Source organism: Siniperca chuatsi, linkage group LG5 (genome assembly GCF_020085105.1).
Source record: "Siniperca chuatsi isolate FFG_IHB_CAS linkage group LG5, ASM2008510v1, whole genome shotgun sequence".
Classification (NCBI taxonomy): Eukaryota; Metazoa; Chordata; class Actinopteri; order Centrarchiformes; family Sinipercidae; genus Siniperca; species Siniperca chuatsi.
Window position 1 is genome coordinate 4,831,175 of NC_058046.1, and position 15,048 is coordinate 4,846,222.

Here is a 15,048-nt window from a genome sequence, read left to right on the forward strand (position 1 = left end):
GAATCTGATCGATTGGATGCAAGCTATCTGGACTTAGTTTTTAATACTTGGTGCTTTGGAATCTTTTCCGTTTGTACCAAAAAAGGTATTGAGGTTTGATCCACAATCCTAAACATTACTTAACAAATGAATCCATTGTGAAATAAAATACGACATGTTTGGGCAATTCTCCATATCAAGGATGTTCATGTGTTTAACATTTAAGTGCCATAAAACTATATTATTATTTTCATCTGCTTACAGATCAAATTTCCACTAAATATATTTCCATAAAAATGTCACAGTTGTTAAAGGAATCATGTTACCTTAGGGTTACATTAATGTTTAGATGTGTTACTCTCAAAGTTAGATGCCAGCTCTGCCTCCAGAGGAGGAACTTAAAAAAATATCTAAATACAAAACACAAATGAAGGACTGTTTCGGGTTTTGCTGTGGATGCAAACTGACAGAATTATATTTGGTGTATCTTTAAAGCGCCAGTTTAGACAGATGGCTTTTAAAGTGGTTTTATCCTGGTGGAGAACCTCTACTTCACACTCAAACAAAAAAAAAATTCTATATTATGGTGTGCTGTGTGGGGTCTTTGCTTCAGCTCTTAAGTGGTGAGTTGTTAAATTCAGCACAGATGAATCAGTAGTTTTTAAAGCCACTCGCTCGCAGTTTCATTGCTTTAAGTAGTTTTCATCATGGACACTCAACTGTACTGCATTTTTGAAGCAGCAGAGGCAGGAACAGCTGACTGCGACGAGGATCACCCTGATCTTTTTGACCTTGAAAAGTTGGTTGTTTCAAGAATTTAGTGCAGCTAGTGGTAATATTGTTCTTTACCTGTAGTTCTGAACACTTTCCCTCTTTGAGTTTACGTTGGTTTTCAGGTTCTAGGCTGGACTGCTGTGATGTGGACTTACCTGTGTGAGATGTTAGGACCTAAAGCCGGGCTGGAAACGTGCAGTTTCTTCAAAGATGAGCTCCTTCAGTGTCTCTTTGGGTAGGTCATCCAGCTCCATGTCAAACTTGAATGGGGCCTCAGCAACAGGCTGCACAGGGAAGCAGAGAGGACATGTTGATGTAAATGTACAGTGGAGACTTTTGGTGTTGATCCCACTGAGCAATTTACGACAGAGCAGCTAAATCTAGTGCACCAGCATGTTTAAAAAAGGTTCACCATCATTCAGTTATGTATATCTAATTTGCTGATTTAAGACTTAAGGAACATAACAGAAGCCAAAAAAATTCAGTAAATGATATCTTGATTAGCAAAAGATTATGTATCCTCATTTCAAACAGGCCCATATAGCACAAACTGACATGTAAAAGTCCAAGATGACTGTCTCACCTCATCTGTGGGGTCGTAATATTGCTCCAGGTAGGGGTGCGCCAGGGCCTCCTCCACCTCAATCCTCTTGTGAGGGTTAAAGGTCAACATCTTGTCCAACAGGTCCAGAGCTGCAGCACAAGGTTGAGAACATTTAACAAGGCAAAGAAGGCAATAAATTAGGCTCTGAAACAACAGAGAGCTTGCCTGCCCACTAGAGGGCACCATCACACCCTATGTGCTGTTTGGATTATTTCCAGGTAGAAAACTGAGACTCACTGTTTGAATTGTTTTAAATCATAATGTGTAAAATCAAGAGCTGTCTGGGACTAATTTGTTGAGCTGCTGCATGTTTAAAATTTCAGTATAATCTAGTTTTGTACCCTAAAACCACAATAGAAGTGAAGAATTTGCATACAATCCATTATCCAGCAAACTTTAAAAACTGATCAAGTATTGATGAAAGAAATGGAGTTGAATTCTAATAATCCAGTAAAATACCAAAGTTTCTGGGATTAAATGTTGCACCTCCTTCCTGTCCAAGCTCCTCTCTCCTCTATTACTAGAATTTATTGCATCTGATTTAAGGCGTGTAAGTTTATTGCATGTCACACTGTGTGAGATATGATCTTGGTTGCAATCTGTGTCAGACTGTACAATATCAGTTTGAGGCATGTCAGATTGTGTGATGAATGTGTAATAATCATAGCGCTATGATGTAAATAGTACAAAACAATAAACAAGCTTTGGCCATAGTTCTTTGCCAGTGTCCCACAAACTACTTTTTTGTTTTGCTTCCACGGATTTAGTTTGTGTGTCCCTCACCAGCTTCCCACCCCAAACACTGTCACTTGTTCTGCTTGACTGCTGTGGTGGTGGGTAAGTGTTTCGTCTCTGTGGCACCTGTGCCCCAAATAAAACGATATTCTGTCCAGGAATTCCCTCAGGAAATTGTTTAGTGGCGGTAACTCTCCCTTGCCTGTAGTGCAACCTCTTTATAATTTATAATATTCTAGAAATTCCATGATCTTTGGGAATCATGTTTGTCGATGAAGCCTTTGTTCTGGCTCTGACCTTTCGGATCAGCGTTGGGGAAGAGGCGGTTCCACGGCACTTTGCAGCGCAAAGGCAGCGACAAAAGATAGTTCCTAGCCTTAATGTTGATGATGCAGTTGAGATCCTCCTGAGAGGGAGAACCCAGGATCCCTAAAGGACAAAGAGAAGATTATAAAGAAAATTACTTTATGATTCTGTATATGCCAAATTGCAACTGCACAACTCTATATGAAACACACGGTCTACTAATAATACTAATTCACACAGCCCCTGCTTAAAGTTTTCAGTTATGTGGGCAAGTTTTCTTGAGATAAAACTACAACAGTCTGAACGCACAACAAAATGACAGATGGGAAAAGCTATATATGGTCTAGCAACAAGATAAAAAGTACATCTTGATAAATGCATATTAACAGTTATGGTATCTATGGACTCGCACCAGGAAGCCAAAAGTGTGAAAGAGAGTGTGAAAGTTTTACTTCACGTCTAAAGTTGTCAAATCTTTTATGCAGACTAAACTGACAATAGATTTTGCAACAGATTCACATTTGTCTCAACTTAAAGGAAAACATGAAGTTATTGACATATGCTATGACCATCATGACATACTTACTGTAAACATCTATAATCAAGAGAGAGACAGACACAACATACAGTATTGTATACTACATAAACAATTATTTCAGGGGGTGACTATCTTAACAGCTTGCACTACAGCAAACATGGTGTACACTTAACTAATATTAGTGATTCAGAATATAATTAAGAAAATCTGTATACTGTTTAAACATTGAATTTAAAATCTGACTGGAATAAACCTCTTATGTAAAACTTCCTGAAACCATCGTCTTCTTGTCGACAAAACCTTATTTACTTGAAAACACAAGTTTGCACAAATGATGGCAGGTTTGATAATCTGACCATTTCAGTTAAAGTCTTTGTTAACTTGCACTTAAACACAATTGATCCCAGACTGAACGTTATTGAATTTGTTCTCATTTCTCCATGTATCTTTTTTTCAGAGAGGGGGGAGTTAACAAGAAATTAATGAGCAAGGTGCCAAACTGACAATGATCTTTTTTTTGTGACCTAAAAACAAAAGAAAAACGTTTTCTGTAATAAATGCCAAAAACAAAACTTCTTCAAACTGATTCTTACATGTAAACACTGAGTAGTTCTGCCGGGTTCGCTGACCGTTTCAACAACAATACTACAAGACCACACCGATCCTAAAAACACTGGATATAAAGAGAATTATTACCCAAAATGTGGTTAAGCTGATCCAAGTAGTGCTTCCCAGGAAAGATTGGCCTGTTGGACAACATCTCAGCCAGGATGCAACCCACTGACCAGATGTCTATGGACTTAGTATAGCCCTGAGAGTGAAGGGCACAAAGACACAGTCATGACTACAGTATAAGTCAATGTAATATCTATTGGTAGACCAAGTCATACATAGCATGAATGCAAACAATATTAAGTTAAGTCTTGTTGGGCCTAGTAACAAAACCCAAAGCATATTCACTCCCATAACATATCCCCTGACTGCTGACAACATTTGACGGCAGGTGAGGACACTCACCTTGGAGTTGAGCATGATCTCGGGTGCTCGGTACCAACGAGTGGCTACGTATTCTGTTAGGAAACCAGTGTGATCGTGGTCAGGATCAGCCACACGGGCCAAACCAAAATCACAGATCTGCAGAAAGATGAGTGACAAGACAACGAATGACTGCAACATCAGAGGATACAAGATCAAAATAAGAATAATGTAATTTCATTGACAGCTTAAAACCATCAACAGGTTGGTAGAAAATGTTCAGACCTTTTAGAGAAATGGTTTGCATGGCTGTTTTGTACTTGTCAGGAGGATACATTGTGCTAATGTTGGTCTTTATCGAGGTATCAGTTTTCATGCTGTCCACCTCCAACATGATGAAGGTCAGTAACACGTGTAACGAAATGTTTGTTTGGACATTTAGTAAGTTAACTGAATCTTTTTTTGTTAATAAATACTTCATAAACACGAGTGTATGACAGTGTTTCTCTGTCAGCATTTACACCATCATGGGACACTAAAATTAAACCTAAAACCAGTTAAATTTAGGCTTCAGAGGCCTTTCCACACTGACGAAGATTTAATTTGAGAGGATAAGACTGAATGCTCGTAATTTTTGGCATGAAAATAATCAACCAATATTAAATATGAAACAAAATATTAAAAGATTATCAGTGAATGTAAAGATGCCTCCAAATCAGCCCAATTTGTTTGAATGTTGTTTCTCTTTGAGACACTACCTTGAGATCACACGTGGTGTTGAGCAGAAGGTTGGAAGGCTTCAGGTCGCGGTGCAGGACGTTGGCAGAGTGGATGTACTTGAGCCCTCGTAGGATCTGGTAAAGGAAGTAGCAGATGTGGTCGTTGCTCAGGTGTTGAGTCTTCAGGAGCTTGTACAGGTCTGTCTCCATGAGATCCTGGACAATATATCTGCACAGCGCCAGGTTAAAGAACTTCTACTTTAATACTGTTTAATCAATACGTCTTGTGTCTTATGCTTATAATATAAGAGCAATTTTAAAAATACATAAGTCCACATTTTAATTCCCATCTGAACCACATAGTTATGTCCTAAAAAATAAGACTTCTTGGTATCCAATAGGGCTGGGCAATCAATCGAAAAGTAGCCGAAACAGACATTATGGCACTCTAACTGACCTAATTTTAGTCATATCAATATGTTCAATAACTTCCTTTCTTCACACAGGCTGCCGCGTACCCCTTAAGTACAACAAAGTCATAATCCCTGATTTTCTGTTGATTTTACTGCCCAGTCATAGTATCCAAACTAACTTTAGGTTTTACTGGCACACTCAAATTGGATTTTGTCAGCATTGCAAAGAAAACGAAAAACCTTGCATCATTTAGCTCAGACAATTATCTTGATTTTGGTGTTACAGCAGGCTGGCAGAGCCACGAAAAGACTGCCAAACTGCTGACTTGATTAGTACATTGGGCAACCTTGCAATTCAGTCACATCTCAAAGTCCCTGAGGTGTCATGGTTGGTTAAATGAGCTGGTGCTTTTGTAGCTACAGCGTACTGAAACCATGTTTGGCCCATGTGGGCCTTCACCTAACTTAATCCTAGCTCAATTCGGTATTCTGTTTGGGAATGCTCATGTTATCTGGCAAGTAGGAAGCAGTGAGCTGATTAGCTGCAGGCTTCGAACACAGCCATTTCTTTTTAGGTAAGGCAGAGTATAAAACTACACACTGCATTATGAAACTGATAGTAACTATGGACTCGACCAGTTACTGTTGCTGCTGGGCTACAGTGAAGAGCGCCAAATATTTGGTGACAGGTGGCTATTATGTAATAAAATACAACTTAAAACCCCAAATACAAATGCTGGAGTGTAAGCCCAACCTCAGTGGTAACACAAAGAAGTCATTTTAAATGTTTGAAATATATTAGCATAGAAGCACAAGTATCTGTGGAAAACCATCAACTGCAAATACTTTAACATGCTATCAACAACCTTGACTGCAAGAAAAAGATTAGTAATGCCACTAAGGCCCAACATGAAGCTCATAAATTAAACTGCAGATGCATGAAACACATGAGAACATACATATCTTGATATATCAGACATTATCCAAATCATGAGTGTATGTAAGAGGATACACGTCCTTCATCTGGTCAATGGTTGGTGTGCGGATGATGTCGTTGATTCCAATGATGTTCTCATGTTTGAAGCGCAGAAGGATTTTGATCTCTCTCAGGGTGCGTTGGCAGTACGTCTGGTGCTCAAAAGGGCTGATCTTCTTAATGGCCACACGTATCTTGTTGTCCCGGTCATAGGCAGAGCTGGATTAATATAAAATAAAAATAAAAAACACAAAAGCCAACAATTAGACACCAATGTTGATGGAGGAAAAGATATTGTAAACAAGTGTTTTAAGCCACATAAAACACTGTCTGTACAGCATTACCAAAACACATTTTACCCCATTCACTCTAGGGTCATCACCATTGAACCAGAAATAGTGATACTTAAGTTTTTAACTTCCTGTTTTGTATATTTTGTACAGACTCTTCTGTGATGCTAAAGCCTGTCTTACACAATCCTTGCTATAGAAAAGCATGGGCTGGCACTGTTATCTCTTCAATAGGTGCCAATAATGCAATTTTCCGCACGGTCCATAAAACAAAAAGGCAAAGCAAAAGTTACGAAGCCTGATGACATTTTGGAGGTTTGTTGGTTCGTACAAACCTGCAGCTCTTCACTGTGGCTGTTATTTTGAAATTGAAATATTTAAAAATGATCCACTGGCATATATCTGGCTTTGCATACAATGTTTTATTGAACAACAGCAGTCAGGTGCTAATTTCTGTGACAAATGCTGCTTCCTTCCTGTGGTTTGCCAGTGGAAAACTTTTAATGTGAAGTAGTAACAGCAAGAAATGTTTTGCATTAGCAGTATCTTAACATGGCAAATACACCTGATACAGTGTGGAGCAGAAAACAGTGAGGCTGCTGCAGTATCTGTTAGATAAAAGGAAGAACAGGAATATATGAGTGGAACAAAACTCCCAACCACAGAACATTTTACTTTACACAACAGCTACTTAAGTACTGATACCTGACTTTTAACAGTGTCTCTAATAGCCTGCATGACCACAGCCATCAGTTTAGCATGATGACATACAGCTCAGCTGAGTTCAGAGACCAGCCCTGCTTGGTCCAGCTACCAAGCAGGTCCATAATGCCCTGCTGAGCAGATGCAGTGGAATTGCATGTTATCAAGCCATACCACTGCTCAGCAAACCACAGTGCACCTACATTTTGCTACACCAAACCAGAGGGGAAGAGGCAAAAGAGCTTGCACGTCCTGATCAAGATAAGTTTACTTCAAACTCTGGTTTCCCCACACATTTTATGACTACACTACCATAGTGCAAAGTATAAAGCGACTTAAAGTTGTAGTTGTGACAGTAAAAATGTGTTCTACTGTGGACTGGAGCTTGAATAATGATGTCTTTGTTTAAATGCAGCCCTGACATTCAATGTTTTTAAGCGGTAAAAACTGAAAATAACCACAAGCCTACCCTAAGGAATATCGTTCATTTGTGCAAACACAAAGTCAAACTGTTACACTTTGCTTTACAGAGCAATACTTTGAATTACACTAAAACATTTAGCACGAGCGCGTTACTTATCAAGCAAAAAGCTTATTTTTGAGTTTTCATAAATGATAAACATAGTATCTAGTATTAATCTAAGATTTCATGACATGTCCTAGAGTTTTATCATATATTTAATTAATACATTTATTTATTTTTTTTTACAATTCAAGGCCTGGAAAATACATTTTCAGACTCCAGGATTTCAAAGAGAACAGGAGAGGCTGAACACTGTGTGTATCCTTATTGTATATACAATTTTACACATATGCTCAAAACAGGAGACAGCAAAGTATTTAGTAAAACTCAATTAATTGCATATATTCTTCCCCAATATTCTTTTCAGTAATGCCTGTGATGTGGCAAATTATCTTGTTAGCAGGCAGCTCAGCTCCATTTTGCAATATCGGCATCTGAAATCCAATAAAGAAAAACATAACATATGCAGGAAATGACAAAGCATGTTTGCATGCATGGGATGCCTGGGTCTGGCAGATCTCACACTAAAGCCAGATCCAGATAAAGGGCAATAAGTTAATGCACAAAGCTTAGGAGATATGTGCCCTTGACGTCACGCATACTTCACATCAGAGGTGATTTACTATCAATCCCCCCTTTTCAAAGCTGAGATTGGTGTCAAATACACTGCTAAAAGAGTAAAAGGGAAGGTTTTGCTCATTATGCAAAGTGTTTGATGAAAAAGAAAAAAGTGGATCAATTACCAACAATAGCCAGACTGGAAAAACACCTATTTGCTATTACTACTCACTAATCTTTTGAAGAGGAGACGTGTTGGCCATTAGCTAAAAGAATATTAAGAAAAAGGGCACTAAAGCACTTGACACACACAGACAAAACTCCTGCGTATGGTCAGATGTAAACAAGAAAGAAATACCAGCATGCCCTTTGGCATAAAGAGATGTAGTGTAAATCAGGCTGTGTTTTTGCCTTGCAGGCCTTATCTTCGAAGGCATGATGCTCACTGTTGACTCATTTACATCAACAAGATCCCTAAGATCTTTTGAGAGAATTCGATTTTTGTTTACTCTGCATGCTTTTAATTGTTTTCCGTCGTGCCACTGTGCCAAAACAATAGTTTTCGAGCTGCTGGCAGGTTCAGGTGTGTGTTAGGAGTTTGTGACCAGGACAGGATGATAATTAAATATCATTCAGTGGAGTTATATTATGATGATAACGTTATTGTAATACAAAATCCCGCTGTCCCAATTCATGATTTCAGGCTAAATGCAATAAAAACTAACAAAAGGAGTTACTGTTTCACATGTGTAGAAATGTCTGACTGATTGTCTGAATGTGTCTACACCCAGCAGACTAACTGTTAAGTTCCCCTGTAAAATCTTGGCCCTGCCTGTGATGAGACACCTCCTCCGCACAATTCCAGGTACAGACATGTCCACTGTTGACTTTCTGGCTCCCTCTGGCTACTTCCTCACGCTCGCTCAGCCTGAGATACTAGGGTCTAAACCGGCATCGTGTATGCCAGCTTTAACTTCAAAAGGCAGTCATCTCAGTATTGTTTTTAAATCCAACAAAATGGGAATAAAAAGATGTCTGGGTGTTGCCTTCAAGTGCTGTGACTAATACATTCACATAATTTTTAGTTATTTTTAGGGTTACATGTAATTATTTGGCCTCTTGATCATTAAAGCACATTGAGGTTTTAATATAATGGCAGAAATTCTGTCCACCTATTTTGAAGTCTGTCACAAAGAATGACAATTTATAGTTTGATGTTGGGTACGCAAACTGGCCAGACAGCTTCAGTGCACAGGAACTGACATCAAAACCAAGTCCAACTCACCACCTACTGCCAAGAAATGCAAATTACTGCTGCCAGCTTCCAAGATTTTCTGGATTTCCACGTCATCTGGTCGGAAACTGTTGCAACTCGCTGCCATTTGGTGCCATCACAAAACCGAAATTGCCCAATAAAGATGTACTTTAGGATAACAAATTGGTAAAACGTGCAATATTAATGGTTTCCTTACGTTCTTGAGCTTTATCATTTGCATCTAGCCAAGAGTGATGTTATTTCTGCACATTACAAATAACAGAAATTACTAATACAAAAACACCCACATAGTATGACAAAAATGAGTTGCTATAGTGATGGGGGTGTAGGGACTGAAATGTAAACACAAGTGTGCCAGCCTTCTGCGAGGGAAATATGAGTGACCTTCCTTTCCACTTCTGTGAGAGGAATGTGTGTGTGTGTGGGAGGAAATAGTTCTCCATGTAACTGTTCTACACCAGTAGATACCCTCGTGTTCAGAGAAGCAAGCTACAAGACTTATTCATCAAAGCTTAAATCTGATCCAGGAAAGAGCCAGTCTGGCACAGACATATCTTCAGATTGTTTTTAGAACAGACAATGGTACAGCCTCCACAATATTTTCTCATGCATGATGTAAACTCACAAGCAGAATGGCTTTAAAATACTATGCTATCTCCAACTGTATGGAAGAAAAGAAGCAATTTGGCTTGCACAATTTGAAAAGTTAAAGATAAGATAATGTGTGCCTAATTTGGCTTGCATATACAGGCTTGTGCACCAGTTGATATTTTATAGCATGTTTTATAATTTATAATATAAAAAAAAGTGCTGAAACAATTAGTCATTCATCAATCAACACATTTTATAAATCGACTAATTGTCATTTATTAAGCAAAAATGCCAATTGTTCTCTGGTTCAAGCTACTCAAATGTGAGGACTGGCTGCTTTTCTATGTTTTATATTGCTGTAAATTAAATAGTTTTGGGGTTGGACAAACGAGACACATGATCATGTCTTGGGTTGGGGTTCCTTGGGCTTGGGGAAATGTTGATGGGCATTTTTTTTTTTTTTTTTTACTGTTTTCTGACTGGCTGTTTTTACAGACCAAATGATAAATTGTGAAAATAATCGGCAGATTAATTGATAACAAAAGTAGTTGTTAGTTGCAGCCCTAGTTTAGTTACTTATCAAGCAAAAATTATATTCTCTGGTTCCACCTCCTCATATGCGAGAGTTTGCTGCTTATGACTGCTGGTCGGACGAAACAAGCAACCTGAAGACGTTAGACTTTTTTTGTTTTTTAAGTTAATAATCCTATAATTCTAAAAAAAATAATTGCCAGGTTAATGGATAGTGATTTCATCGCTAGCTGGAGCCCTACGCATAACCCACTTAACTTTAACAAGTCATTTAAAAAATGCACTGAATGTGTTGCCTCCTATCTTATATAAATGTCTGTGCCACCTTATGATGTGCTACAAAATTGTAACACTTAAGCTTAAGTGCTTGCATGGGATAAAAAGGACATAAGTGGCTGTGTTTAGTGCAGAGAGAAGTGAGGACAATCTCAGTTCACACTACATTTCACCATGTTTACTGAGGCAAGCCAAGGCGTGTGATAGAAGGAACTTTTTGAGGAAGTACAAAGTACACTGAGTTGAGTGTGTAGTATCAATATGCTTGCCTCAAGTGTACTGTGAGAGCCTTGACCTGTTCAGCCTTATCACTGAAGGGTGGACTTTCATGTCTGAGAATAGCGCGCTCAGGCACTCGGGACTTTTGATCTCTAACTTTTTGATGGTTTTGATTTTTACTGATGTGAATTTGCTATGTGTGGCGAGGTGAGGGGCACTGGCTCAATGCTCACAGCCAGCTGATGGTGGTACCTGTCTAACACAGCTGACTGTGACTCCTCACTGTAAAAACATTGGCAAGGCACTCCTTGTGTTTTGTAGCTCGATCCAATAGGAGGCTGCACGCAAACTGTTGCTGCCTGGCTGAAGGAAAAGCAGAAACAATTTAACAATAGTCAAATTGACAGAAAATTTATCAGCCACAATTTTGATCATGGATGAATGTTTTAAACCATTTTTAAGCAAGATCGCCCAAAATTCACTGATTCCAGCTTCACAAATGTGAATACTTTATGGTTTTCTTAGTCTTTTATGACAGAAAATGAATTATCTTTTGGTTGTGGACAAGCAATCAGTATGTTAACTTGAGTTTTGGGAAATTGTGATGGACCTGGGTGAAGGCTAGATCATGATTTTTAGGAACGGTTGAAAATGCCTGATAAATCAAGAGCAACACTTGACCCCATTGGTAACTTTGGATAAATGTAGCTATAATAACTTTTAGTCACATCTTTGTTAATGTATACAGGTATGTCACTAAATGCCATGTAAGATGCTCTGGACAAAGTGTCAGATTTCTTTGTAATTTAACCCCTATTCTTATTTCAATATAGATGATCTGGTGTCAATAAGAGCTGCAGGCCCTTGTATGCAACATACATTTCCTGTTTCCTCTGCTTCTGTATTGTTTTCTGAGCATGCTCAGTGCGCAGGAAGGAGCACAGAGGAGGTGGGAGTGAAGAGAGAAGAGGGGGGATTCTGTTTCCAAGGAGATGGGTATACAGGGTTTTACACTGCAGTCGCTGTTATGCAATAGGCCTGTTACCATGACGATGTTCAAGGGGTTGAGTTGAAGGAAGAAGGGGAAAAGCTCACTATGCTTAAGGGCGACGCGTACTAAGAAAGTGCAGATATAAACGTTCATGCACAAACTAGACAGACATCGCAGAGTCCAACGCTTTGCAGAGGCTTTAAAGGCAGCGCGAGCTAAGGGTTGGAGGGACGGGCTTTAGACAACACTCACAGGAGAGTGTGCAGTGAGGCTGTAGGATTAGAGGGTCTTTGCATTTTGCTATTTACAGTACACTCAAGTACTGACATTTGCATTTACTAAATCACTAAAAAAATACTAAAATTGAGACACCATCTCTGATTATTCAATGTGTTACAATGATGGCACTAGTGTCAGGCATTCAGTGTCATCCGTTCAGATCATTACTTTCACTTTCAATATAATTCATCCATTATCGTAGAAAAGGTTTCAGTCGTAGTCATCTGGACACTGTTTTCAGAATCAAGACGTTTCGGCTCCCATCCGGAAGTCATTCTCAATGGTGAAAATGGTCTGAGGACTCAGAAATTTAAGCTACTGTTGCTTAGGCCCTGCCCTCAGGGAGGAGTCTTCCTGAGTGTCTGCTGTGTACCCTGCCTAGTTTCACCTGAAACTGGAACAACCTTTTTGTTCCATGATGGCCCAGTAAACAAAAGAAGGTCAGTTTCAGGTGAATGACATTGGCATGGCATTTCTGAGATCTAAAGTAATGATAAATAAATAATAGAAATAATAGAAATCAAAATCACATATGAAGATATTAAAAAATGAAGGAATATTATTTGAAAGAGGTTATTATATTTATTTATATATTTCATCACTTTCTGTCTGTGTTTCTATATTTCCATAAGTTGGGTGAAAGTCATGTTTGTTTGACCCATCCATCCACCCTGACCTCATCCCTAGGCGGACTTTGTTGCTCTTTATACTACGTTGCCTGACATTTTTTTCTCTATGACATTCGCCCGTAAAATGACGCACAATATAAGTCAGTACAGACTAAATGCCGTGAAATGACACACGAAAAGCAAAAAAGGTGTTGTGATAACACGTGAAATGACTTAAGACATTGCGGTGCTATTTATACGCCACTTAAGTTGTCAGCCCTAATTTCCGTTTTAAAAACCTGTACTGAAGGAAGCTGCTACCAACATCTGTAGTTCAAGTTAAGTTACACTGCATTATGTAACTTTTCCCACTTATATTCTCATTGTTTCTTCCCGATACTTCCCAACCAATAATCTACTTAATATATTCACATTTCTACCACACTTACACAATCCCAGACCTCTTGAATTTATTCTTTAAACCGATTTATTGTTTATTCTACATTTGATTTGTGTAACTTGTATCCGTGTTACATTTTGTTTCTGCACAGAGACCAATTAAGCTGAATCTTTTTCTTAGAACTGACATGCATCCTTTGCTGTCTCTGAGAGGTTTCAGTAGTAAAGCCTCAGGCTTCACCGACTATTGCCTACAATATGACCTTTTCAGCTGTGTGTAGTTAAAATAAAAATAAAAAAGATTTTTAGCATGGGGGTCTTTAGTCAAGTAAAATCATAATTTGAGGACAGACAGACACACACACACAAAAATCAATTCTGTTTTGCACATTTGGTCACTTGAGGATTTATCCATGTGAACTATTACAGATTTGGCTGCATCTGCATTTTTGCTTATCAAAATACACTTCCTGCTTCTGTGTACACTAACCACAATAACCAGTTTTTAGCAAGGTGAGTGTGAGGCGTTTACAAGAAATTTTCACTCACGCTGTATGCTGAAATTAGCTCTTTATGATAAACTAGCTCTGTGAAGGGCTGGAAACATGGCAAAATGCATGCTCTGATAAGCTCCAGCATCACTGTTAAATACAATGGACACTCACAAAATAAAATATTGGAGCACAAACAATGTTTTGATGACAAATGTGGGCTTTATGGAGGAACCCACATGTGAAGAGTTACTGGTATGGCACCTTGACTCGCTTTACTGGTTATGTGTTGGCCATTTTGTATTTTCTTTTCCTGCCTTAACAAGAAAAAAATACACTACGACACAAATCCTGGAATACACTGAACATTACTTTTCTACTATATGTAACACTGTCAAGTTTTGTTTCACACAAGGAAACTTCAGAATTCTCATTGTAGCAATGCAAAATATTCAACACAGGCCACTAATCATTATTAGCAACAGACTGTGTGGAAACTTTGAGGAAGTGACTTTAAGGAAGCAGCTCTTCCCTCCTTGCAATATGAATTGAGCTTTGAGATTAATTTATATAGATCCTGACTGTGGTATGTAGTACTTTGTCACAGGCCTGGTTTCAGCTTTACATTAGGGTCTCCTGCAGTGTTTTATAGCTGAGGTGGGCCACCTTGCTGAAACAAACACCACCTCTGCTAACATCATAAAATAAAGTATACACTTAACCATAAGAGACATTAACCATAAGAGACAAAGAGCAGAGGTGCTATTTCACATAGCAAATGCCATATATTTCCCTGAGGAGTTTCAAGTTACGTTTTTAAATGTGGGTCCCCATTTTATTTTTGCTTTTTGTGCACAAGCATGATATACATTACTGCCAAAGGTTTCACACTTATCTACAGAAGAAAAAGAAAATTTGACTTTACAAATATTTTATGAGAAAGGAAATGCATTCAGTATGTTTGTTAGACCTCAAGAATACACCAAATGCGTTTTGGTGAGTAACACTGAACGTTAACAGACACTTTGTTTGTTTACAAGAAAACTCCACATAGCACCTTTAATATACTATATAATATAATATACTAAGGGAAAATTGATCCCGACACACGATGCAGCAGGATTTGGGTAGCTTACCGCCTTGGCTAAACAACTTCCTGGGGGGAACCCTGTCATTATATTTATGTTACTAATACTAGCACCTGTACTAATGATAACAATACAAAATTTCAGTTTTTGGAGCTAGCTATTTAGAAGATTAAATTTTTATAGCTGTTAGATTTGAGCTATTCTTAA

The 15,048-nt window shown here is 38.4% G+C and overlaps 1 protein-coding gene across 3 annotated transcripts in view; it reads right to left on the reverse strand.

Annotated features, from left to right (window-relative positions):
• mapk1 (mitogen-activated protein kinase 1) overlaps positions 1–15,048 on the reverse strand; it is a 32,587-nt gene that overhangs the window by 7,321 nt on the left and 10,218 nt on the right. For all 3 annotated transcript variants that reach the window (XR_006378006.1, XM_044195994.1, XM_044195995.1), the window contains exons 2-8: positions 6,056–6,238; positions 4,670–4,859; positions 3,954–4,070; positions 3,633–3,747; positions 2,390–2,521; positions 1,337–1,446; positions 909–1,037 (exon numbers count right to left, since the gene is read on the reverse strand). Coding sequence is in view for 2 of the 3 variants with exons in the window: in XM_044195994.1 (XP_044051929.1) it covers positions 921–1,037; positions 1,337–1,446; positions 2,390–2,521; positions 3,633–3,747; positions 3,954–4,070; positions 4,670–4,859; positions 6,056–6,238 (964 nt within the window). In the remaining variant the exon portion in view is untranslated. The remainder of the gene's footprint in view (positions 1–908; positions 1,038–1,336; positions 1,447–2,389; positions 2,522–3,632; positions 3,748–3,953; positions 4,071–4,669; positions 4,860–6,055; positions 6,239–15,048) is intronic.